At 43.5% G+C, this 25,742-nt stretch overlaps 1 protein-coding gene across 1 annotated transcript; it reads right to left on the reverse strand.

The window, feature by feature from the left end:
* Positions 1–24,916, reverse strand: YWHAG (tyrosine 3-monooxygenase/tryptophan 5-monooxygenase activation protein gamma). Its single transcript, XM_045875590.3, has 2 exons — positions 24,632–24,916; positions 1–3,419 (listed from the first exon to the last, which is right to left on the reverse strand). The coding sequence occupies exons 1-2, from the start codon at positions 24,716–24,718 to the stop codon at positions 2,763–2,765; spliced, it is 744 nt and encodes a 247-aa protein (XP_045731546.1). The 5' UTR covers positions 24,719–24,916; the 3' UTR covers positions 1–2,762.
* Positions 24,917–25,742: the final 826 nt, after the last annotated feature.

Consider the following 25,742-nt stretch of genomic DNA (forward strand, 5'->3'; position numbering starts at 1 on the left):
TCAGATCTGTAAGTTTATTTGCTCAATGTACGACAGCTACATAATGACTCACATTCATGATATTCCATCACTGAGGAAAACTGCTAAGAATGGTCCGTGTGTGAAATAATTCCTTAGAGAAACACGGAGTTGGAAAAATAATCACTGATTAGACCTTAAAAATAGTTCACTGCATAACATGACAAAAAGCACAAAGGCTCATTCAGAGAACATATTCATTGTTCTCCTACACTGTAATAGTTATAATTTCACCATGACAAACACCAGACATTAAGATTAAGCTAACACTGGTGTTTTCTTTTGCTTCCCCCCCCCACCCAAAAAACAAAATATATAACTGCATGTCACTATAGCAACATCCAAAACAGATCAATTTGTTACGATCACTATTTGGTAGAGCAAACTGTACCCCCAAAAGGAAAAAATTAAATTAAAAAAAACTTTAAAAAATTTGAAGACTTAATTTTTTTTTTGTCATAGGAATACATAACACCTACAGTATAAGTTAATAAATTTCAAGCTACTGTATAGAAATACAACACTAGCATGCACAATATTGTATCAATAGAGTAATGGAGGAGTGATCATTTCACTGGAGAGACAGTATCAGAGGCAAGTGCATTTCTTTAAAAATAAAGAAAAGAAAAGAAACCATTCAAGCTGCTTAAATATCAAGTCTCCCATTCCCTCTTCATTTTTAGCCCTCAGGTATAACTGCATCTTGCATTATTCTAAAAAGCAGCCAGAGCCAAAGCTGAAATTTAAAAGAAAAAATAGGTTTTGTAATTCCAGTAAATCATTTCCAAAGGCTACAAGGAAGGACACAACACTGCTCACTGGACATGAAGATAAGTTAAGGAAAGCCCCACCTACCCCCCCTCCCCCCAATTCATTTCCCATCCATGGCATTGACTTTAGGCCCCGGTGATGGCACATAAAGCTGTACAGCTCTCTTCTAGTTCTGCTAGGGTTCAGTTAACTGGGACTTTTGCTCTAGCGTATGGAGGGAACCTTCTAAGGAAAGTCATGCTGGGTAAACTGTGCCATGCTACAGGGCATCACCGTTCTGTTCTTCACTGTCACCTGGATCCTGTCAAACATCTTCATTTCCCAACTCTAAGTTCAATTTTGGTAAACAGCAAAAGCAACTGTCAAGTGTCTCCTCAATTACTACTCATACCTCTCCTTGACTAAATAAACCAAAGGAACAGACAAAACAAGTCTGGCGTCATTACCTAGATCTCGGGAGTTCATACCGTTTCTGATCTTGTAAAAAAGGCTGAACACACACTCAACAGGTCATGTTTTCAGACAGATTTTTCCAAAATGAGAATGAAGGACCTAAGGCTAACTGAGAACAGATTTGTGGAAACAGCAATGTAGTTTTCGATTCCAGAGCGTGTGTCAACTGTATAAGAGAGAAAGGACTCTCCCACTTCAATGCTTTCATTAAAAAAAATATATTATTTAGAAAAAATCTTGGTCAAATAGGAGTGATTTATTATCTGAGAATGACTTTAGTTCATCTTCCGACAACAACTGCTTGGGGAAGGAGTGTTTTTGGGGAGGAAAAACGGACATACTTACGAGGCTCCCAAAATTGGACAGAATGCTTATGAATAGAAGAGCTCTTCCTTTGGATTTTTCTACCAGTAAGCTTCTAGCACCTGAATTTCCACACACTGCACCACAAACTTCCTCAAGATGACTGCCCAGCTTCTCTAGCTCAACAGCGTCTCCACCCTCCCAAGAGCCACCAGCAGAAGGTCCAGTGGGGAACACTCAAGTGAAGAGTGATGGCAGCGTGATCCCTGAGGAAGGAGCTGTGGCAGCTTAAAAATCAGGAGTTCTCTGAAAATATCAACACAATAAATGACATACAGACCTGAATTTTCTCTATTTTTGTGGTGTTTAACGTTTCTATTAAAGTGATTAATCATTTTTGTGGTGGATTTGAGTTAAGAGGAAAGGACAAAAATCCCACAGCCACCTGCCAAGCACCTAAAACCTAAGTAGCTTTGAATTCTCCTCAGGCAAGCCTTTTGGCCTAGGAGACAGCGAACAGCAAAACCAACCTGGATAAGGCTAAGGATGTAAAGCCAAAATGACTAGCAAAGAAAAATACACAATCAATGGCTTGATGTTACATATGGCTGTAATGTAGAAATACTGTAAACTGCAATTTAGTGTTAATACTGTCAGCTAATCCGAGACTTCAGGAAACTGGCAAGGCCTAAACCATAAGGATAAACACACCTTATGTGCCAAGCCTGTCAGTTTGGGATTTAAACTAGTCCATGGCTGGTCGAGTACACCCTGAAAAAAAACGCACAGCTAGAACAGATGAGATAGAAAGTACCCAAAACGTAGGACAAGAGCGTATGTATATACAAATCCTTACTGGAACCACAGAACTTACTGAATGAGGGCCATCCTGTTTCAGTTTTCTTTTCGTCTTAAAACCCTACTCTCTAGCAATAAGTTAGATTAAAGACAGACAGCTCCACCTGCATTCATCTACAGAACAGTCCATACGCCAGTGTGAGGCTGCTATTCCAATACCAGCACAGCTAGCCTGACTTTCCACTAGTGGTATTTTGGCAAAAATGTCAAAAGAGGCAATCAAAGACAGGACAGGTCGTGGGCTTCTCCCTAGGAAGGTCGTCCCTCCCTTTCCCTCCCCCACCCGACCCCCAGCTCATGGGAAAAAATAAAGACTGCAGTAGTAGCATCAGCGGGCGCTGCCAGTCCACCTGGGGGCCTTAATTGTTGCCTTCGCCGCCGTCGTCGTCTTGCTGATCGCTTGTCCAGAGCGTTAGGTTGTCGCGGAGGAGCTGCATGATGAGAGTGGAGTCCTTGTAGGAGTCCTCGTTCAGAGTGTCGAGCTCGGCAATGGCGTCATCGAAGGCGGTCTTGGCCAAGTGGCAGGCTTGCTCTGGGGCATTCTGGATCTCGTAGTAGAAAACGGAGTAGTTAAGAGCCAGGCCTAATCTAATGGGGTGAGTAGGCTGCATGTGCTCCTTGCTGATCTCGTGGGCTTCGCTATAGGCCTTCTCAGAGGACTCCACGACGGTCGCCCTCTTCTCTCCAGTGGCGACTTCAGCCAGGTAGCGATAATAGTCCCCTTTCATCTTCAGGTAAAACACTTTGCTCTCGTACTGGGTCTCACTGCAATTCTTGATCAGGTAGTTATCCAGCAGGCTCAGCACATCCTGACATACCGCTTCCAGCTCCTTCTCGATTTTTTCACGGTAAGCACGGACCATCTCAATCTTCTTCTCATTGCCATCTGCAGATGTCTTCTGCTCAATGCTACTAATGACCCTCCAGGAAGAACGGCGTGCCCCAACAACATTCTTGTAGGCCACAGACAGGAGGTTTCTCTCTTCATTGGACAGTGGCTCATTCAGTTCTGTCACCTATGAGGAGGAGAGAATAAAGAATAGTTATGGTCCAGATGATGTTGCTTGGGTCGACCACATCTTTATGCCACTACAACACTAACAGATCCACCAGGTGACTAAAGCGATGGACAGAGTGGTGAGACTGTGTAGATGCGCGGAAGGGGGACAGTTGGAACAAATGACAAACAAGGAAAACACTGAAGCTGGATCAGTGGTGCCTGAACCCCTGCTTCTTCCCTAGAAAAGGACACATACTTTTCACATAGCTGTTTCATTGAAGATCTATCAAGGTGAGCTCTTAGATGACAAACCAAATTTGGATCTAAATTGCAAAAGGTCAATAGTTCTCTCCTGTAACATTACATATATACCAATCCTGGGGATTTTAAGCACAGGTGGCTGTTAGATACCTCAACAGTTTTTTTGGCAATCAAACTGACACTTTCCTTCCAACCTTGTCCTGTCTACTCAGTTCCATCCCTTTTCAGTGAGAATATTCAGAAGTCAAATTCAAGTTGCCTTTTGAGACAGGAGGTGGCTTTTCTGCTCTTGGGTTAAGACTATATGAATTACAAACCTCAGGAAGGGAAGTCAAAACTGGGGGCACGGGACTGAGTCTGAACACTGAGATATGTTAGCAACCGTGAGAACACATTTGTTGCACTCCGAACACTATCAGTGATACAAAAGAATGCAGAGATGAGCAAGGTACTTCTAAGCTGAAGTGGTCAGAGGAATTAATGCTTCTTTCAATACGGACATTTCTAAGTTTCAATCTTCATCATCCCAATGATTAACCACCCTGAGGAAACTAGAGCAACGTCACACCAATGATCTATATTTTTATGACTACCAAAAAACTGCTTATAACAAAAAAATTAAATCGAGTCAATAACACTACATTCACTTAATTTGTTACTGCATGCCTGTCATATCAGAGCCATATACTACTGTCCACCACATAAAAGAGAAACTTTTACAAGGAGGCTAGAGCTTATTTTTTATTCCTAATCAGACAGCACATTTTTGTCTGTCTGGCTATTGTATCTAAACTGGTGTATACTAAGTCAGTGGCTAAGCCACAACATCAAGAATCCCAGGTCATCAACTATTTCAGAAGGACTAGATACTTCTCTCACCTTGTCCTCTCCTACCTTTGGCTCCAGTCGTAACATGTTAAGTATAACAAAAACTTCATACTTCTGCCCTTTGTTCTTCTCCCCCTGCCCGGAATACTTATACAAGTGTCAAGAACCAAGTTGACAGTTAATATGCACATCCTCTATGAAATCTTCCCCATCTCTCCTTCCACCCCGTTAAAACTGGCCACTCTCTTTAATCCTCACTGATCCCTGTGTGGATCAACCGTAGCATCTATACAACATCTGTTATTACTTATAGATGTGAAGGGAGGGCAGGGAGACATAATCCAAAGTGAAAGACCAAAACTATTTGGGGGGGGGTTGGGATACCAAGAGACTTTTTCTGTGTGTGAATCATTCACATTTAGTATGTATGGCACTTTCATAACCCGGGAGGTGGGAAGGGTTATGCTTAGTGCAACTGGTTGTGTAAATTAAATAGTATCTCTCAGGAGATAATTAAATCAGAACACAAACCAAATCATACTTATGAGTTTACTGCAAGCAATTCATTCTTTGAAAGAATTAATCATCCTTTGCTCACTAATTCCCACAGTTATCTAGCAAATGACATATACTCAAATTTTTTTTAAAGATTTTATTTATTTGAGAGAGAATGCAAGCGTGCACCAGTGGGGGGAGGGGCAGAGGGAGAAGCAGATGCCAAGCTGAGCACGGAGCCTGATGTGGGGCTTGATCCCAGCACCCTGGGATCACAACCTGAGTCAAAGGCAGACGCTTAACCGACTGAGCCACCCAGGTACCCTATACTCAAAATATTTCCTATACTGATTAGCAGCTTTTCTTATGTTACCCTTTTACTATGCATTTTTGATTCTCCCATTATACTAAAGAATAAGACCTCTACCAGACATGGCCTTCTTGTGAAACTGACGGCAGAGTTGGGAAGACAGGGTTTCTGTACTACTGGACTTCAGAGCAGAAGGAAACCAGGACAGAGGTGCTTTCCATTCTATGACCCCCGACCCCCATTCCCCTGTGGAAACACCACTTCTCTGGCATAAGGCAGCTCATATCATACATCCAATTCTTTTTTTTCTCCCCATATCCAATTCTTTCTATATTCTAGGCTTTGGAGACCCTCTGCTCAACCCACAGACCACACTGTCACTCCTGCTGATTTCTGATGTGTATTCACCTAACCCAGAAGATGGGTTTTCCCAGTCCCACCATTTACTAAGTGACCTTGAGGCAAAATTGTCATCTCTCTGGGCCTTGATTTTCTTTTCTGTTAAACCCAGATTTCTGCCTCTTTCATAAAGTTATTGTAAAAGTGTATCAGATAAACGATAAAGTGCTCTTGACCCAGTAAAGTGACAGAGGTGTGAGCAATTACTTTTGAGAATACCTTGAATAATTTTCCATTTTAATTCTCAGCATAAGAAGCCTCTAAATTTCTTACATAACCATCTGCTAGCTTATATCCCTGTATCAAGTATCGCATCTCCATTTCATCCTGTTCTCTCTTCTAAATTGAAATTTCCTTAGCTACCTTACATCACTTCCTTTCCATAAACTTTGGTTTCATATAGCCTGAAAAAACTCCCCAGACTGACTTTCAAACATGCTGAGGCCTTTGTAAACCTCAGGCACGCATACCATAGGACTGCAGCCTATATTCACTGAATACCAAAGGCTGGCTGCCTCTACTGCAACCTGATCACTGTCTCCAATGCAGAGAGAAGCCAGAGTGCCTAAGGCCATTGAGATGGAGTTCTGGCCTTTCCCCTAAATCATGCTGTCCTTATTTCCAGAGCCAGCAACTATTTAAAGCTCAAATGACCTCACCAGTACCCTATACTGCTGGGTCTCCTCCTGCTGCAAATGAAGTATAGCTGCAGAGCCCAGAGGCAGCACTGTGTGCTTATGTAAAGTCTGTATAGTTGCCTCAAACAGAAACATGGAGATTATGAAGTGTCAATATCACCTTTAGATACAATAAACTCAACCACATTTGGAACATACCCAGATGTTCTCTGCCACTGAAAAACTAAGTTAGAGGGAAAAACCTTTAACTCTTAAAAAGTCTGCTCAAAGGAAAGTTTCTCTAAAAACCTTAAATCAGAATTTCAAAAAACCCTTAAGATCAAAAGGACTTGTGTGAGAATGAATCTGTGATTTTTACATTAAAATAGAGATCCCAAAGGTACTAGTTTTGAAAGTCAAAAGATGGGGCATCTGGGAGGCTCAGGTCATGATCTCCTCAGGTCCGGGGATGGAACCCCACCCATCAGGCTCCCAGCTCAGTGGGGAATCTGCTTCCCCCTCTCCCCCTGCTTATGCTCTCTCTCTCTCTCGAATGAATAAATAAAATCTTTAAAATATATATGAAGTCAAAAGATACCTTTTTTGTTTTAAGATTTTATTTATTTGACAGAGACACAGCGAGAGAAGGAACACAAGCGGGGGCAGAGTGGGAGAGGGAGAAATAGGCTTCCCGCTCAGCAGGGAGCCCGATGCAGGGCTCGATCGAAGGACCCTGGGATCATGACCCAAGCCGAAGGCAGACGCCTAACGACTGAGCCACCCAGGTGCCCCCAAAAGATAACTTTTAAAAGGAAAAAAAATATATGCTCATAGTAACCAAGATAGAATGAGAGAATTCAATGTGGGAAGATGAGAGATATGTATCATCTGGGAAGGGAGGTAATTATTTTTCCAAACAGTCACTGAATTGTTTCTAAGAATGCAACACTTGTAAATACGGTCCCCAAAATACACTGTCCTGGCTGTTGTAAAATGTAGGAAGTCCGCATCCTCTGGCATGTCACATGTTCTGCCTAAAAACAAAATTAAGGTTTCTCTCTTCTCAATGACTAGGATACTAGCCCAAGTTCAAATTTCTTTTAGTGAGCTAAAGATAAACAGATGAGTAAAAAGACCCCCAAAGTCTGTTATTCTCAGATAGTTAAAGGACAGTTTAAGAACTGGAACTCCCCAAATCCCAGATGCTAAGGAATCAGATATTAATTAGTGTTTTCCCCTAAGAGTTGATGCAGAGACTTTTCAATGAAGATTAGCAACCCTTGAGAATCTTGGAAAGCTATTTAGATGACTTTTTGACCCCAACACTTAGAGCACCCAGTCTTTTACAATTTCCTCAACTTATCAAGAACCTTAAATTGTAATGAATGCAACTTCATATATTTAATATCTTCTTAAATAAGAAAAAAACTTGCATCAGGCTTATTTTATTTAAAATCTATTTCTATCTCGCAAAAGCTTGTGTAGAAGTTAAAAAAATAAGGGGCGCCTGGGTACCTCAGTGGGTTAAGCCTCTGCCTTTGGCTCAGGTCATGGTCCTGGGGTCCTGGGATCCAGCTCAGCTTTGGGCTTCCTGCTCAAAGGGGAGCCTGCTTCTCCCTCTCCTTCTGCACCTCCCCCCCCGACTTGTGCTCTCTCTGCTCTACGAAATCTTAAAAAAAGAAAATAGGAGTTACAGTAGTGAACATAAGACACACTAATTTAAGAACACTGAAAGTTTCCACAAAGAAAGAACTGGGTTCACATCCAAAAAACAAGACAGAAGGGATGAATAGGTGATTGTGAAAGGATTTTTAGGGTGGTGAAACTATTCCGTATGATACTCTAATGGTGGATGCTTGTCATTACACACTTGCCAAAATCCACAGAATGTACACCCCAAGTGAACCCTAATGTAAACCATGGGCTTCGGCTGATAACAATGTGTCACTGTAGGTCTCAGGACGCTGATTATTATTTTTTTTAAAGATTTTATTTATTTATTTGACAGAGAGAGACACAGCGAGAGAGGGAACACAAGCAGGAGGAATGGGAGATGGAGAAGCAGGCTTCCCACAGAGCAGGGAGCCCGATGTGGGGCTTGAGCCACTCAGGTGCCCCCAGGACACTGATTATAAACACTGATTATAACAAACCACTGAGATGTTGATAGTGGGGGGGGCGGGTGCTGTGGGCAGGGATGGTACACGGGAGCTCTGTGCTTTCCACTCAATTTCACTATGAACCTAAAACTGCTCTAAAAAAATAGTCTTGTAAAGAAAAGATGGAAAAAGGGGGGGGACTAGCAGACACTAGGTATAACATTTGGCCCCATCTTACATTTTTTTGTGCCCCTAGGTTTGGAGTACTAACCACCTGGAAGTGCCAAGAGGACATGAAAAAGATAAACACAGGGATTGCTATATATGAACACCCTATGCCAAAAACAGAAAAAATAAGATGACAAGGTGCAGGATGGGCATCAGTATCCACATAATGGACACATGATCTATATACTGTACAGGCAGAGGAATAAACCACCAATCAGACTGGCAATGCCGAAGTCTTGTGACTTGCTGTGAAGGTGATGGTGTCAACAGCACTCTCATCCATGGTGGGAAACTATAAACCGGTACAACCTTTATGGAGGACAATCTGGAAAGGACTAACAAAATTACAAATAGTCAACAGCCTTTTGCCTCCGCAATGCCCACCCCTACCCCCGTTTTTTAAAGTAAGCTCTAACCCAACGTGGGGCTTCAACTCCCAGCCCTAAGATCAAGAGTCCTACGCTGCTGGGACTGAGCCAGCCAGGCGCCCCTCTGCAATTCCCTTCCCAGAAACTGATTCACTGCATTATTGCTAACAGCTAAAGCCTGGAACCACCTAAGTGGTCTTCAGCAAGAAACTTGTTAGGGGCGCCTGGGTGGTTAAGTGTCTGCCTTTGACTCAGGTCACGATCCCAGGGTCCTGGGAACGAGCCCCACGCTGGGCTCCTTGTTCAGCCGGGAGCCTGCTTCTCCCTCTCCCCCTGCTTGTGTTCTCTCTCTGTCAAATAAATAAAATGTTTAAAAAAAAATTATTTTTATTTTTTAAAATTATTTTTAAAAAAGAAACTAATTAAGATTATGCCACATCCATACTGTGGAATTCTTAGCCACTCAGAAAGTATCTGTCTTCTCAGTGTATTTCTAGAAAGGTGTGAAAACAGAGTGGCTGGGAAGCAGTCGAGATTGAGAAGACTGGATTTTGACCTGTTACAGTACCAATTCAAACAAACCCACTCCATAATTCACCCTGATAACTGTATCTACAATTAAAGTTTAAAACCAATTTTGAGAACCAAGTTTAAAAAAAAAAAAAAAAAAGCCCAAAGGCAGTAATGTACTTGGTGGAGAGCCTGCTTCTCCCTCTCCCTCTGCCTCTCCTTCCCACTTGTTCTTTCTCTCAAATAAATAAAAACCTTAAAATAAAGAATGGCAGCACCATGTTCCTGAAAATGTCGAATTACCACATGACTCAGCAATTCCACCGGTAGGTGAGTACATACAAGAGAAATGAAAACACAATGTCCACACAAAAACTTGTACACAAAGGTTCTTAGCAGCATTACTCAAAACAGCCAAAAGCGAAAACAATCTAAATGTCAACTGGTAAGCAGACTAAATTAAATGCAGTATTATCCAAACAATGGAGTATTACTCAAGCATAAAAAGGAATGGAATGGGGACACAGGCTACAACATGGATGGCAGTGAAGAGGCTATGCCAAATGAAAGATGCCTGTCAGAAGAGACCACATACTATAGGACTCCAGTGACAGGAAATGTCCCAAATTCTACAGAAACACAAAACCGACTGGTGGCTGCTTAGGGCTGGGGAGTTTTGAGGGCAGGGGAGTAGGCAATGACTCCCAATGAGTACAGGGTTTCTTTTTGGGGAATGATGATATTTATTCTAGGATTCTGATCCTGGCGCCAGCTAACACAACCCTGAAATGCTAAAAACCACTGAACTGTACACTTTTAATGGGTGAACCATACAGTATGTGGATTTTATCTCAATAAGGCTGTAAAGAGAAAACTGCTGCACTATATCATAGTCTACACAGCACTTTCACACACACCAGCAATTAAACATTAACTCCTGTGTGTTCAAGGAGTTCCGAATTCCAAATACTTCACACTTCGTAATACATGGGCCTATACAAAGTCACTTGTCACAGAGCACAAACCTCTAATAATTAATTCTCCTCTTGTGATTTCCAATAAACTCCCATGTAGTCTGATGTATGTTACTATTTCTCATCCCCTCCCCCAATATGAGAACAAGAGTACTGTGTAGGTTCATCACTCAGGTATACTTAAGCAAATCTGAAAAGGGCTAAGAAATTTCCGTTCCCTACCACAAGTATTTTTCATTGTAAAGCATTCACTCTTGCCACTATTGAGGCAGGGTGGGGAACGACAAGGAGAGAAACATACTGAGATTATGTATGTTAATTTCCCGAAGTACAGACAATCCACACTAATACCAAACCACAGCTCCTTCCCCTCCTACAGATCCTGAGTGAAGGTCTTCCACCCTCTACTTACACACCTTCTGTGAGAACTCAGCCTAAATCCACCTTCAGAAACTAACTTCATGGGCGCCTGGGTGGCTCAGATGGTTAAGCGTCTGCCTCTGGCTCGGGTCATGATCCCAGCAGGATCCTGAGATAGAGTCCCGCATCGGGCTCCCAGCTCAGCAGGGAGTCTGCTTCTCCCTCTCCCTCTGCATCTTCCCCTGCTTGTGCTCTCTCTCTCGCTCTCAAATAAATCAATCAATCTTAAAAAAAAAGAAACGAACTTCATGGTAAAACCAAGTTTATCTCCCTACAACTGCCATGTGCTAGCCTTAAGAATTTTATCCCTCAGGGCCACAATCAATTCCTCAAAACAGGTGAAGGCAGCCCTCCTCAACTCTTGGGTCTTGCTACTTACTGTTTCCATGATCTGTATACAACTCCCCTCACCCTCCTGACTCTCTTCCCGCAAGTAAGCTGCTCTGTCACTACCCTGCAGCCTGCTACCGAGAATACAAGACTTCAAAGTTCAGCCAGGCTACCTGCTGAATGCAAGCAAACAAATGAGCTAGTATTTATAATTGCTGCTTTTATCATAGATCTGTTTTGGTGGAGACAGGGGTACGCTCCCAGCAGAAAATTAAACAAGCTCGTGTGTACACAAGTGCTATATGGACTATGGTACACTGCAGCAGTTTCTTAAAATCAGCTCTACAGAGATTACCTATTGAGCAAAGGCCAGGGATGCTCCTGAACACCCTACAATGCACAGCTCAGCCCCTCTCTAAGAGTGAAGAATATGGTCCAAATTATCAATGGTACCAAGGCAGAAAAACCCTGTGCCAAGTTATCAATGCTTGGTCATGATACTCACACTCTTCCTCATACTGCACACTTCCGTGCTCTCATGCTCTTCCACCTAGACACACTTCCAGAACCCATAAAGAAAAATTCGCCATGTATCCTTCAAGTCCTAATTCCAATACCACATACACTTCCTTCCTGAAGTCTTCTGAAAAATTCTCAGGCAGCTCTAATCACTGCTCACTCTGTGTATGAGTAACTTCTACCTTGCATCTTGTATACTGCTTACTTCTAATGCCTTGTACTGCTAAATATATATCGTTCCTTTTCCCACAATGACTGAAGTCCTTAGGGGCAGGTACCACATTGCACTCACCAATGAATCACCATGGTACCAGTCACTTTTGAATGTTTAGGTGACATGATGTATCAAGCCCAGATTGTCTGCATAAGTAGCACTAATGGGGGGCTGGGTGGCTCAGTCGTTAGGTGTCTGCCTTCGGCTCAGGTCATGATCCCAGGGTCCTGGGATCAAGCCCTACATGAGGCTCCCTGCTCAGCGGGAAGCCTGCTTCTCCCTCTCCCACTGCCCCCTGCTTGTGTTCCCTCTTTTGCTGTCAAATAAATAAAATCTTAAAAAAAAAAAAAAGTAAGTAGCACTAACAATTCCTCCCAACCCTGTATAGATCTCCTTCCTTTGCAATATGTTTTGTAGCTCCTCCCACGAAGAAATGGAATCTAGCTCCCCACCCCTATCATCTGCACTCGGTCATGTGACTTCCTTTGCAGAGGCCTGAACAGTGCTTATCAGGAAGGGCTTGCTGCTGGGAAACGTCCGTGGCCACTGTAGTTTCAACTAGCCACACCGAGGCTGGTCTAAACCAAAACTACTTGGCCAACAAACAGAACTGTGAGAAATAAGAAATCTTTCTTTTGGGTAATCTGATATAAACAAAAACTAACCTAACTTATATGCTCATTTTAATACCATTATCTTGCAGGGGCGCCTGGGTGGCTGATGGCTGAGATAGTTAAGCATCTGTCTTCAGCTGGGGTCATGATCCCAGGGTCCTGCGATTAAGCCCCACATTGGGCTCCTGGCTCAGCAGGAAGCCTGCTTCTCCCTCTCCCTCTGCCTTTCCCCCTGCTCATGCTCTCTCTCTCTGTATCTCAAATGAATAAATAAAATCTTTAAAAAAAAAAAATACTATTATATTGCAATGTTAAATTCTGCTTAAATTAACTTCTGAAAATCAGTCAGTCTCAATTCATACTGAGATCTCAATTAATGCCCTATGTCACTTTCCCCCCAAAGTGCTACGGTTGGGTGCCATCTGCATCAAATGTAATCATGAAAAGCTGAATTTGGGGGCCAAAGTACAAGACTTTAAGCAAAAATAAGGCCACTTCAGTAGCCTAGGTTCCACCCATGGCTCCAGTCTGATCCCACTTTCTAACAATTTTTTTTTAAAGATTTTATTTATTTGACAGAGAGACAGCCAGGGAGGGAACACAAGCAGGGGGAGTAGGAGAGGGAGAAGCAAGCTTCCTGCAGTGCAGGGAGCCCGATGCGGGGCTCAATCCCAGGACCCTGGGATCATGACCTGAACCGAAGGCAGATGCTTAATGACTGAGCCATCCAGGCGCCCCACCCCCCTGCCGACTTTCTAACAATTAGGACATTTGTCAAAACTTTGCAGCTTGCTGTTTAACCCCACGTATCAGGAAAACACCTGATCGAATGTCTTGAAAAAATTCAGATATACTAATTCTAGCCCTCCCATGGCTAGTAGTCACATAACCCTATTCTAAAAAGCAATTAAATCAAAATTAGTTAAAAATTAAACAGCTTCTCAGGGTGCTTGGGTGGCTCAGTCGGTTAAGCATCCATCTGCGTTCAGCTCAGGTCATGGTCCCAGGGTCCTGGGAACAAGCCCTGTGCCAGGCTCTCTGCTCAGCGGGGAGCCTGCTTCACTCTCTTCTCCCTGCTCGCGTTCTCTCTCAAATAAAATCTTAAAAAAAAAAAAAAATTAAACAGCTTCTTATACAAACCCATACTTACTCCGCTTCATAATAATTTCCTTTTAGGCCTTTTCTTGGGCTTCTACAACTTCCCCTGGAATCAATGTCCTCTTCACTTTCATTGGGACTGTTCGCCTATGTCCATACCTGTGTCCAGATCTCTGGTTTCACTTCCATTATCCAAGGCTATTCCTCCAAATTAATTATAAATAATAGTTCAATTATCTCACCAAATTTGACAACTTAACCCCCAAACCACACCCCTGACCTCCTTGTTCAAAATCACTCACCTTTAAAATCAAACTCTTACACTCCATCCAGTTATACCTGTCCTCACTCCTACCTACTAGCTCGTGCTCCTAAACCCCATCCTTTCTCTTTCCTTTCAGGCTTTATTTCTTTCTTCTAAGGTCCATCAATTCAATTATTTTTGTATGAATATAAACTTTCCTACTGAGGTGAGAGGAGACAGGGAGAGAGACATCAACCTAAGACAAGTCCCTGCACATTAAGGTTTTTCTAACTTCAGCAGAGCCCTTCTGCCTCGCGATCCTTACTTCCTCTGGCCTCTTCACAGAACAGAGTGACCACGAGGGAAGCCGAGCCTTTTCTTAGCAGACAACTGGCGCTATCATTGCCTCCTCCCTGTGTGCCAACCCAGTGTTTCCTCCCCCTCACTATAAGCCCAGCAGTCATTTCTCTCCCCTAGATCTTCCCTCCTCCTCACCTGTTTTTTCCCATTAACACATCACCCAAGTTCAGGACGAAAATGAGTGATGCCTTTTATCTCATTTCTTATTTCCTGAAAAATCAAGTTCCTGAAAATAAGTCTATACTTCTCAGCACTTCCTCACCTTTCATTCACCCCTCACCCCACCACCCCTGCGCCCAACTCAAAAAAGCCATCAACTGTCCTTCCTATTTCTAGTCCCCAACGAACGTTCCTTACATCTTCAACTTAAATCTCTATTCCTAAATGAATCCAACACTGCTAACCACTCCCCCTTTCCTGACCCGCTCTTCCCTTCGTTAGCATTCTCTCCTGGTTTCCAGCCTTCCTCACTACCAACTAATAGGCTCGGCTTCTTTATTCTGACTCCCAACTCTCCGCTTTCCCTAGGTGACCTTACTATGCCTGGTTTTAACCATCATGGATAGACAGTGACCCCCACTAGAATGTCCATTCCATGAACGCCATGAGATGGACCATGTATTCCCCAGCTCTCGGACAAGAGCCCAGTCATTAAGTGGTCCTACAAAAATATCCGTTTATTCGATGAACGATTAATATTAACAGTGCTTGCCCTGTGCACAGTGCTGTTCTAAGTGCTTTGCACGTGTTAACATGTAGCTGCCTCCACTTACATGGCTCCCTAAACTCAGCTCGACTACAATGGAATTCACCTCGTCCATTATTTTTCCTCCCTCCTCTTTCTTCTGTTTCCAGCCATCAAACTCCCCCTCAGACCTGCCCTCACTGTCCTTGTCCAGGTTCTCATCCCTTCAGACTCAACCCCCATAACAATCTAATCAGTCTCTCTCCCTCTGCCTCACTGTCCTTTTTTTTTTATAGTTTTTTTTTTTAAGATTTTATTTATTTATTTGAGACAGAGAGAATGAGAGAGAGAGCACATGAGAGGGGGGAGGGTCAGAGGGAGAAGCAGGCTCCCTGCCGAGCAGGGAGCCCGATGCGGGACTCGCGGGACTCGCGGGACTCGATCCAGGGACTCCAGGATCGTCTGACCTGAGCCGAAAGCAGTCGCTTAACCAACTGAGCCACCCAGGCGCCCCTCACTGTACTTTTCAATTTCCAAATCTTTTCAGATCAAAAATCGAATTATGGTCCTCTTCTGCCTACAGTCCTTCCAGGACTCCCCATAGTTTAAGGAAGAACTCAGACTTCATGAGGCCTTTTGTGAACTGGCCCCTACTCACTTCTGTGGACTCTTGCTAAGAGTACCTCAAATGCACACACTACCGCAGCACATTTTGCTCCTAGACACTCTGAAACTACACAGGCTATTCCTCCTCCCTCCATGCTCTCCCCTTCCCTTCTAGCCCAACACCCTACTCCAGCATCGCTTCTGTACCAAATAGCCCCTGAAGTCCAGTGTGACTTCGATGTCCTGTTACTCTATTACTGAAATTACAGCTGTTTGAAATTTATATATTATTTTCCTTTCCTCAATAAATGGATCCCCTTCCAAAAATCTCAAGTTTTCCTGCAGGACCTTCAAATGGCAAAAAAATAAGTAAAATGGCAATATATCCAGCTAAATTACTGCTAACTCATTAAATTGGTCAGCTCCATACCTGTGAGCACGGATTCAAAGCCAGGTTGTCTGGGGCCAGATAGCCAGGATATATGCTTACTACCTACCCACCAGCATATTCATCCATCTGAACACCCAGCAGTATACTGACCTTAAGGCGAAAATGATTTTTTAAAAGATGTCTGGCAAGCAACAAAGCCAAACAAAAGCAAAGTTGTTTCCTCACATCGTCCTCAACAATCCAATTGGGTTTTAGCTCTTCTTTCAGATTAGGCATAAAAGCCAGAACTAACAGAAGAATCTACCTTTCCAAAAATAAAACAAAAACTAAGGCAGTAAGAGAGGAATCACAGTCCTGTAATGTTCAAACTCTTAACACCATCCATCCTCTGCCCCCTAATGACACACCCAGGCTTTCATCCCCGCCCCCCGCCATGAGAAAAGGCTGATGGTAGAGGCAGCGCCTGCGTTTCAAAGAGAAGCACCTCTTAAAATCAAGGAAAAAATGCAAATCATCTGTCACCTGGGTTAAATGATTTAAGCAAGAAACTACATTAGAGGTTGCCAAATTTGAATGTAGGGAGATCTTGCTGGTAACTTGAGCATTTATGGCAAATGAGGGGCAATTTTTGGTAAGAAGCCATCTTCCAAGATGGTAAATCCCAAGGGGGCCAACCAGTAAGAAAGTACATAGATAAAAGACTGACTGCTATGCTGACAAATGGTGAAGCTGGTTGTTTGGAGACATATTCTACTATCCATCTCTACAAGTGTTTGAAAATTTCCATATTAGTGTTTTCTTTTTTTTTTTTTAAGTTTATTTAAGTAATCTCTACACCCAAAGTGAGGCTTAAACTCACCACCCAGAGATCAAGAGTCCCATGCTCTTCCGATTGAGCCAGCCAGGCGCCCCAGTGTTTTCTTTTTAAAGGTAATCATTCCAACCACAAGAAAGCAACAAAAAGGGAGATTTGCTGCTAGCAGTCAAGCTCCCCGTGACTCTTTTTCTTCGGGTAGTAAAAGTGCAATAGGGTATCCTTGAATTTTGAAGTATGTGTATGTAATGCCTATTCAATTACATTTTTCACTACTTTTAAGGAAACTCAGTACCTATTAATGATTTTAAGAACCTTAAAAATTATGCTTAGTCTTTCAGCAATTCCACTTTTGGGTCTCTGTTCTAATATATAAACTATGTTGGAAGCTTTAGCCACAAAGGTATTCACGGCACTATTACACAAATTTGGAAGGAGTATAAACGTTAAATAAAAGATCCTTGAAATAACGTCAAGGGAGAAGGCAAGGTACAAAAGCAAGCCTAATAAACCCTACAGAAAAAGACATGGTGGAAATATCCCTGCATGGGGAATTATTACGGTGATACCTGTTAATTTTTTCCCAAATTTCCTAACATCCTAAAGGCCAGACATTTTTGTCATCAGTAATCAGTCCCATTGATGACAGCCTTCCAAAAACCGGACTCCCTTAGAAAATAACAGCATCCTGGAGCCTGGGTGGCTCCGTCTGGTTAAGCGTCTGCCTTCGGCTCAGGTCATGATCCCAGGGTCCTGGGGCAGAGTCCCATATGGGGCTCCTGTTCAGCAGGGAGTCTGCTCTCCCCCTACCCCTCCCTCCTGCTCAGCTCTCTCTCTCTCATGCTCTTTCCTCAAATAAAGTCTTTAAAAAAAAAATAACAGCATCCCCAAATTCAAAATATTCCTGAATATTCCTTCTCAAAACAAAACAAAAAATTAGGGGCGCCTGGCTGACTCTTGATCATTTTAAGTTAGAGCCCCACACTGGGTGTAGAGGGAACTTAAAAATAAAATCTTAAAAAAATTTTTAAAGAATATTCCTTCTTGGGCGCCTGGGTGGCTCAGTTGGTTGAGCGACTGCCTTCGGCTCAGGTCATGATCCTGGCATCGGGCTCCCTGCTCAGCAAGGAGCCTGCTTCTCCCTCTGACCCTCCCCCCTCTCATGTGCTCTCTCTCTCTCTCATTTTCTCGGTCTCAAATAAATAAAAAAAAAGAATATTCCTTCTCTACTACCCAGTTGTTCCCATGAGCTTTTCCGTGCCTCGGGATGTTCCTTCCTGCTGTTCTTAGCCTCCTATCTTATTCTCTCCTTGCCCGTCTGGACTGGGTCATTTTCAACTTAATAGAAAAAACCTAGTGCCTGAAGTCTACTTCTATTGCACAGATGTAGTTTAAAAAGACTAGACAGGGCGCCTGGGTGGCTCAGTTGGTTAAGCGACTGCCTTCGGCTCAGGTCATGATCCTGGAGTTACGGGATCGAGTCCTGCATCGGGCTTCCTGCTCAGCGGGGAGTCTGCTTCTCCCTCTGATCCTCCCCCATCTCATGCTCTCTCTCTCTGTCTCATTCTCTCTCTCAAATAAATAAAATCTTTAAAAAAAATAAAATAAAATAAAAAATAAAAAGACTAGACATAGGTCATATGTGAAGAGTGGAATATCATTTGAAAATAGCATCTATCCACCAGTCTACCCATGTCAGGCAGGCCCTCCTGTAAGACTGTGCTGGCAAGAGGACGGGACCATCTGCACGGCTACTAGATCCACGCCGGGGCCACCAGTGCAGAGGCCTACTCGTCCACTTTTTCATATTAGACTGCTACAAAAAGAGCACTGTATTGATCTGAATTGAAACAATTCAGTTAAAAAAAAAAAAGTTTAAGCTTATTTCCACATCCTTGAAGTACTGGCACCAGAGACCGCTATTATTAGATCCAGGTTATTTAAATATGGTAGGCTCAAGTGTCGTATTAGTAATTCCTTTCAGAAAGCTCAAGAAATTGAAATGACCTACCTCCTCAAAACAAACCTGCATCTTTAAAAGCCTTCCTCTTGTTACCTCTTAGCCTTTTCTCTGCAGCCACTCTGCACACTCGGCTGTGGGGGAGGGGGGCTAAGGGACTCCTCTTGAGCTCCTGTCATTACTTTTGCAGCTGCCCATTGCTGTCACTGTCCTATTCCCAGCTCTGACACCCGTTCTAGTAACAGAATTAAGAGGAGAAAGCTGACCCTACACCTGAGTCCTACTCAGTTTGGCTTTCGATCTCTCCAAAAATAAGATCTTGCTTCAAAGATTAAGAAGATAAGACCGATGAGTTTACTTGGAAATTTACTTTCTAAATCTCATGGAAAAAAATCTACATATGTGAGAACACACTCATTCCCATTTACCTACTCACAATCCAACTACCGCTATGCAGCACATGAACAGTATTCAACTTAGGTAAAGAAAAATCTCCCTCTGTGGGACACACCCTTACAGGTGAAAAGCTGTTAACAATTTGGCTTAGACTTCACTAGTTCTTTAGAAAGGAAGAAAAAAAAAAAAGACCGATGCAAAGTCCTTAAGATTTAATTTTTATTGTTGCTGCAAAATCATGGGACCAAACCAATTCTTTAACCATTTATCTTAAAATTAAAGCTCTCTTTTGGGAACTTCTACTGATCACTTTTCATGGAACTGTTTTTTTACCCAAATTAATAAAAAAGTAAAATCAAAATTCAAGGACCTCTATGAGTGCCAATTTAAAGTAAGATGATGTGGTGGTAGTGAACCAAAATCATATTGGATACCTAAAATAGAATTTGGGGAAGAAAACAGGAAAATGATTATGAAAGGAAAGACTCTAAGGCAGCTGATACTGGTAGCCCTTTCAACCTACAAAAACAAGCAGAGGGGCACCTGGGTGGCTCAGTCGTTAAGCGTCTGCCTTCGGCTCGAGTCGTGGTCCCAGGGTCCTGGGATCGAGTCCCGCGTCGGGCTCCCTGCTCCCCCATTCCCCCTGCTTGTATTCCCTCTCTCACTGTGTCTCTGTCAAATAAATAAAATCTTAAAAAAAAAAAAAGCAGAGCCTCCCACGATTACAGTCTTAAATATCTGCTCAAGCATTAAGAAACATAACTTAGAAAGACAAAAAGAGGGGCATCTGGCTGGCTCAGTTGATAAGGCATACGACTCTCGATCCTGGGGTCATGAGTTCAAGCCCCACATTGGGCACAGAGTTTACTTAAGCAAAAAGACAAAAAACAGTGATTTGTGTGTGATTTTTTCCCCCTTGAATATTAAACCTATAAAATGGTCTGTACTTTTCTTCCACATCCCATGGAATCTGATAGCAATACAGAAATAATCAGATGCCCCGCCAGATAAAAGGGTGAAGGCTGGTGATAATGGGAGTGAAACACTCTTGGCAACCTCAGAAGCCCCCGAAAGATGAATGTAACATCATACATAGGGGATTCCCGTCAGTTTAGCATCCTGTGTTTGAAAAGCTCACCCTCTCAATGCACTGTACAATGTTCATTAGGGGACCGCTGCCCCACAGCAGGGAAAGCATTTATAACGAAGGCAGCATTGGGGTGGAAAATGAGTCACAGTAAGAACCAGCAACATTTCCATAATCTCCAAATAGTTAATAGTTTGTTCTGATTTCAGATAAATTGTTCTTATTAATTTGAGGGAACATCATATGGCTTTAAAGCTCTGTAACTTCTTAAATATAAGCCTAGCTAAGATAAGTCTCTTTTTTCAATTTATGCTGAAAAGGTTCAGATGTCAGAAAACAAAGACAAAAGGGTGCCGATTACCATTGGCTGTGAGCTGCTGTGGTTACTTTATTATTGACACATTCCTGAATCAGTAATGTTTTGAAATCCAGCCAGCTACAGCCAAACCATCATCCCTTTTTAGAAATACCATTTTCTCATTTTTTCAACTAGAGATGACAGATGCACAACATTGTGAATGTGCTGAACGTTACTGCATTGTACATATGAAAACGGTTAATTATTCTGTGACTTTTACCTCAATAAAAACAAAATCATTTTCTCTACTTTTTAATAATTTAGAGTTTGGCTTAATAAATAAATGTTTCCCGAAGGTACTAGGCGATAAAATTCTCCCCATGGTCTGTTAGTAACCCAAAGCTCTGTAACAAGGATATACATTTAGCAACACCTTTTATGTTGATGTAATTCATAAAATACATAGGGGAAGGTTTTTTAAATAATTACAAAAAGCACTTAATATGTCATTTCAGTTATTGCAAAGAATACTACATAAAAAGCCAACTGTCATCTGTATTCTTTCCACCCCAAAGAAGAGAACAACTGAAACCACATGACTTAGAATAATGGCTGGCAGAACTCCCACCTCTGAAGTCCGCAGAGGTGTCATTACTCCATTAGTGATAATGGCTATTGATCTAGCCTCCTGGAAGAACTAGCAGGAAAAAGAGAATATTTAAGATAGTAAGAATTTTAAACTTTATTGATTCTAAGAAGACTTTTTTTATAATTAAGATAGCCTTTTGCAGCCAGTGCCCCCCAACCCAGTCACCTCAACAAGATGAGTAGCCCAGAACCTTTTCTCCCTCCTGAGGCAAGTACCAGTAGCCTACTTAGCATATTAACTTCTGGAGAGGCTATTAGCATCCCAAGGACAAGACAGAATTGTCTAATAAGAAGCATCTAGGTGTTCACTCCTCCTTAAATGGAAGACTACAGGTTTCTCTTAAAAAACTAAACTTCTGGGGTGCGTGACTGGCTCAGCTGGAAGAGCATGTGACTCGTGATCTCCGGGTTGTTAGTTCAAACCCCGCACTGGGTGTAGAGATTACTAAAAAAAATTAACTTCAGGGGCGCCTGGGTGGCTCAGTCATTGGGCGTCTCCCTTCGGCTCAGGTCATGGTCCCAGGGTCCTGGGATTGAGCCCCACATCAGGCTCCCTTCTCAGAGGGTAACCTGCTTCTCCTCTCCCACTCCCCCTGCTTGTGTTCCCTCTCTTGCTGTGTCTCTGTCAAATAAATAAAATCTTAAAAAAAAAAAGTTAAAAAAAATTAACTTAAAAAAACAAACTTCCCCCTTCCTTCTTCAAAACACCGCATGCTATTCCCTTCCTGGTCACCCACACACAACTACCACTCTGCACAGGTCCCAACAGTATTACTAGGATAATTTCACTTAATGCAAATAAATTTAATCCCCCTATCATCAGGATGATTTCAGCCTTAGAAGGGCACTCACTTGAGTGATAGGACTGAGTATTTTCTTTGTATCTTTCTGTACTTTCCAAATTCTCCATGATGAGATGACTTTTATAAACACAGGAAGAAACAAAGTTTTATAAATAGTTACTATTTTTGAGCACCTACTACATTCCTTATTTAATCCTCAGTTTTTCAAGTAGATATTGACCTATTTTACAGATGAGGAAAATGAGGGTCAGAGGTAAGCATACTTCCTCAGTCACAGTAAACAGGTTTGAAAAAAGGTATGCTTTATTTTACAAACTGTTCTTTCCTCCATACTCTGACAAGAAGAAGTATAAATATGGCAAAAGAGAACTTTTCCAAATCTCAATGTGTTTTGTAACGAATTCTCACTAACATTACTGAAAATGACCCAGAAAGTCATAATTTTTAAGGCTTTTATTAAAACCTGCCAACTTAGCAACTTGCAATAAACCCAAGCATACAGTCCACCCCAGCACTATGATCAGAAGACATATTCTTGTTTAAAACTGCTATTTTTATTCCATTATTGTTGGAACTGCTATTTTATTCCATTATTGTTCAATTTTAACGAAACAACTGTTTTAAAATACAAATGTATCTTATACTCTTGTGAGTAAACTAGAAATTGGAAAATGAAGAGGCATACCTAGAGGTCACTGATTTGCATGCCTAAAGGTAAATGAAATCCTTATTTTTTGGACCAACTCCTATCTGGTGAATAAGGTAAAGTGCTCAATTCCACCTGCTTATCTGCTAATTTCTGCATTACCTTGGACAAATGCCATTTGCATACTCCCTACCAGCCCTTAGGTGCATTGCAGCCTCTGTGTCATTGTGTGTGACATCACTGGGTTGCTATGGATATAGGTGCGAGGTCACTCACTTTCCTGTGAAACTAGAAATATGGAAAAATTAGAAGAGTCTAAATAGCATGAATTAAACATATTTCCAATACTGTTATCTATTAAATGCACAAGTTATCATTTGAGCTTTAAAATGTTTTTTAAGACAGCATCTGTGGCAATACATTAATACAGCAATACTCCCAATTTCAGATTCAGGGCTCTTCCTTAATGAGATAAAAATCGTTTTCGTTAAGGTAGCTGGCTTAAATAAAAAACATCAGCATTGTTATCTTTTATGAAAAAGCAAAGCTATTCAAGAATCAATCTGTGACACCTATATTGCTTCATTAACAAGATTTAACATGCAAGAAGATACACTCCTGAATTCACTTCACACTGGAAATGCATTTTCAAAACCTTTGTTACATAAGGCAGGAAGTTAAATATTAAGATAGTGGGAAACCTAAATCATTCATTAGATAATTCTCCATGTTTCATTTAATAATGCTCAATACTTGCCCCCTCCTCTAATATCAAACTCCTTGATAGCCCATTAGATAAATGTAGTGTTACTGACAAAATGGTGCAATACAGGCAGGAATCTGCATCCCAGACAAAATGCGACAACTGGCGTTCAGCATTCTCTTTTCATCAGTATGAGGATGCGCTAGCTTTTCTTAAAAAAAAAAAAAAAAAAAAAGCCTCAGATATACCTAAAACAAATTATTTTAAAAAAAAGACTTTTTCTCCTTTAAAATAACTCCTCCCAGCCTCCACCCAGTCTAGGCTCCCTGCAATATGACAAATGCAGAATCTTCTAGAATGACTTGATACTGCCTCCCACCACTGCTTTGTTTGCAGTATCAGATCAGAGAGAATATTTTTTCAACTTATAGGAATTTCAACAGATGTGTGCCTATATTTAAAAAAGAAACAGCATGTGTCACAAATTGAACCAGTCAGCTAAATGCATAACCTTTATTTCAAAGACAATACCTACCCTTTTCAATACAAAAAACATTAGGAAAAAATGAAGAGGACATGTTGTGAACGATCAGTGAAAAAGCTAACGAGACATACGTTCCCCTTGCCTAAAAGCCAGAGGACCTGCTTTGGGGTATAAAGAAAGAGGAGCCTTTTGTTAAGAAAAACGTGAGAGCAGCAAGGAGGTTTCGGTTTTGCACCACTGAGCCCAGGGTTTCAGGAAAGCCTACATTTTTCCTGGGTAGGTTCTAAAGGATCCATCAGGAGAGGCAGTGGGGAAGGTTTGGGGGCGGGGGGGGGGGGGAGTATTAGAAAACCAGGAGACCTGATGAGTGAATGGGAAAGGCGCCGCCCAGACACCAGGGAGAGAAAGAGGAACCGCATCCATGCGGTCCCCCGCCCCCACGCCCAGGCTGGGAGGAGGGGAAGTGGGGCACAAAGGATGTTCACGGCCCCCGCTCAGGTACCCAGCGGACCCGGAGACACGGGGCCAGAGACCCCGCTCCCGAGACCAGCCCTGCAAGATCCCGCCCCGGCCCGAGCCCGGGGAAGGCCGAGGAGGCAGCGCCGCCAACCCTGAGGGACGCTCGAGGAGAGGCCGCGTCACAGCCCGGGTCCCCATCGCTGTCGGGGCCCTCCCCAGCTCCCCGAGTGGGTGGGGAGGGGCAGCCAACGCTGCAGTCGCGACTGACGACTAGTCCCCGGGCTGTCCACGCGAAGACCCGCGTCTGTCTGCGAAGGGGCTGGGGCGAGGCGGGGGGAGGGGAGGGGAGGAGAAACTCACGTTCTTCATGGCCGCGGCCATGTCGTCGTAGCGCTCCGCCTGCTCGGCCAGCCGGGCTTTCTGCACCAGTTGCTCGCGGTCCACCATCTTCGCGGGCTAGGTCGGGCCGGGTGAGGAGACCGGGGCGGCCTGAAGGGCTCGGAGGGCGGCTACGGCGCGGCTGGAGCCCGTGTGCCGGAGGGACCGACCCACGAAGCGAGCAGCTGAGGCGACGGCGGCGGCGCTGTAGCTCGAGCTGCGACCGCGGGACCAGGCGCGAGGCGGCTGCGGCTGCTGTGCGTGCCGCGGGCGGACAACCCCCTGCGGCCCCGCCCACGCCGCGTGACGCAACCGGCCCCTCCCACCCGCCCGCGCACCCCGCCCTGGTCCCGCCCCGGCCCTTCCGCTTCTTGGCCTTGCCCTCCCTAACTCAGCTCGCGGCCGCTTTCTGGGCGTCCCCCTTTTCCCCGTTGCCCTCCGCCAGTGCTCCCCGTTTTTAACTTCGCCCCGATTCCTGCACCCCAGTTTCTCCAGAGTATCCGCCAAACTACCCCCCTCACACCTCCGCCCCGTCAGGCCCCAGCGCGTGGGCCCCTGGGAGTTGTAGTTCACTCAGCGGTGGGGTGCTACGTTGGAGAGATCAAGGACAAAGGGGCGGTCAGGACTACATCTCCCAGTGGTCATAGCGCGTGAGCGGTAGAGAAGCGGCGGGGGGGGCTCTAATTCCGCGGCCACTGGGGACCCCTGGCGGGGACTGAGGCTGCATCAGTCCGAGCGAGTGCTGATTCACCGCCCCGCCCCATATTCTCCGGGAAATTTCGAGGGGAGGGGGCCAGGACCTCAGCCCTGGCCCCTGTCTCTGAGATAAAGTAGCAGCAGGCCAGGGAGGGACAGAGGAGAGGACGCGCGTCCACAGTAGATCCAAACTTGCTAGGGTAGTGCCCCCCCACCCCGGGTTGGGTTAAATTAAGGAGCTTAATATTGGGAGCTAAACTGTCACCCTCCCCCACAAGATTCTATTCCCCCATACACACTTTGAGGTCCGTGGACCCGAAGAGGTGAAAACATGGAAGGACAAATACTGGCCAGGCATACTGGTTAATTTACAGAAAGGATGCAGCTGTCTGCAGGC

The sequence above is a fragment of the Mirounga angustirostris genome, unplaced genomic scaffold (assembly GCF_029215605.1).
Source record: "Mirounga angustirostris isolate CCGP_5_RB_7025 unplaced genomic scaffold, mMirAng1.0.hap1 SCAF_5, whole genome shotgun sequence".
Classification (NCBI taxonomy): Eukaryota; Metazoa; Chordata; class Mammalia; order Carnivora; family Phocidae; genus Mirounga; species Mirounga angustirostris.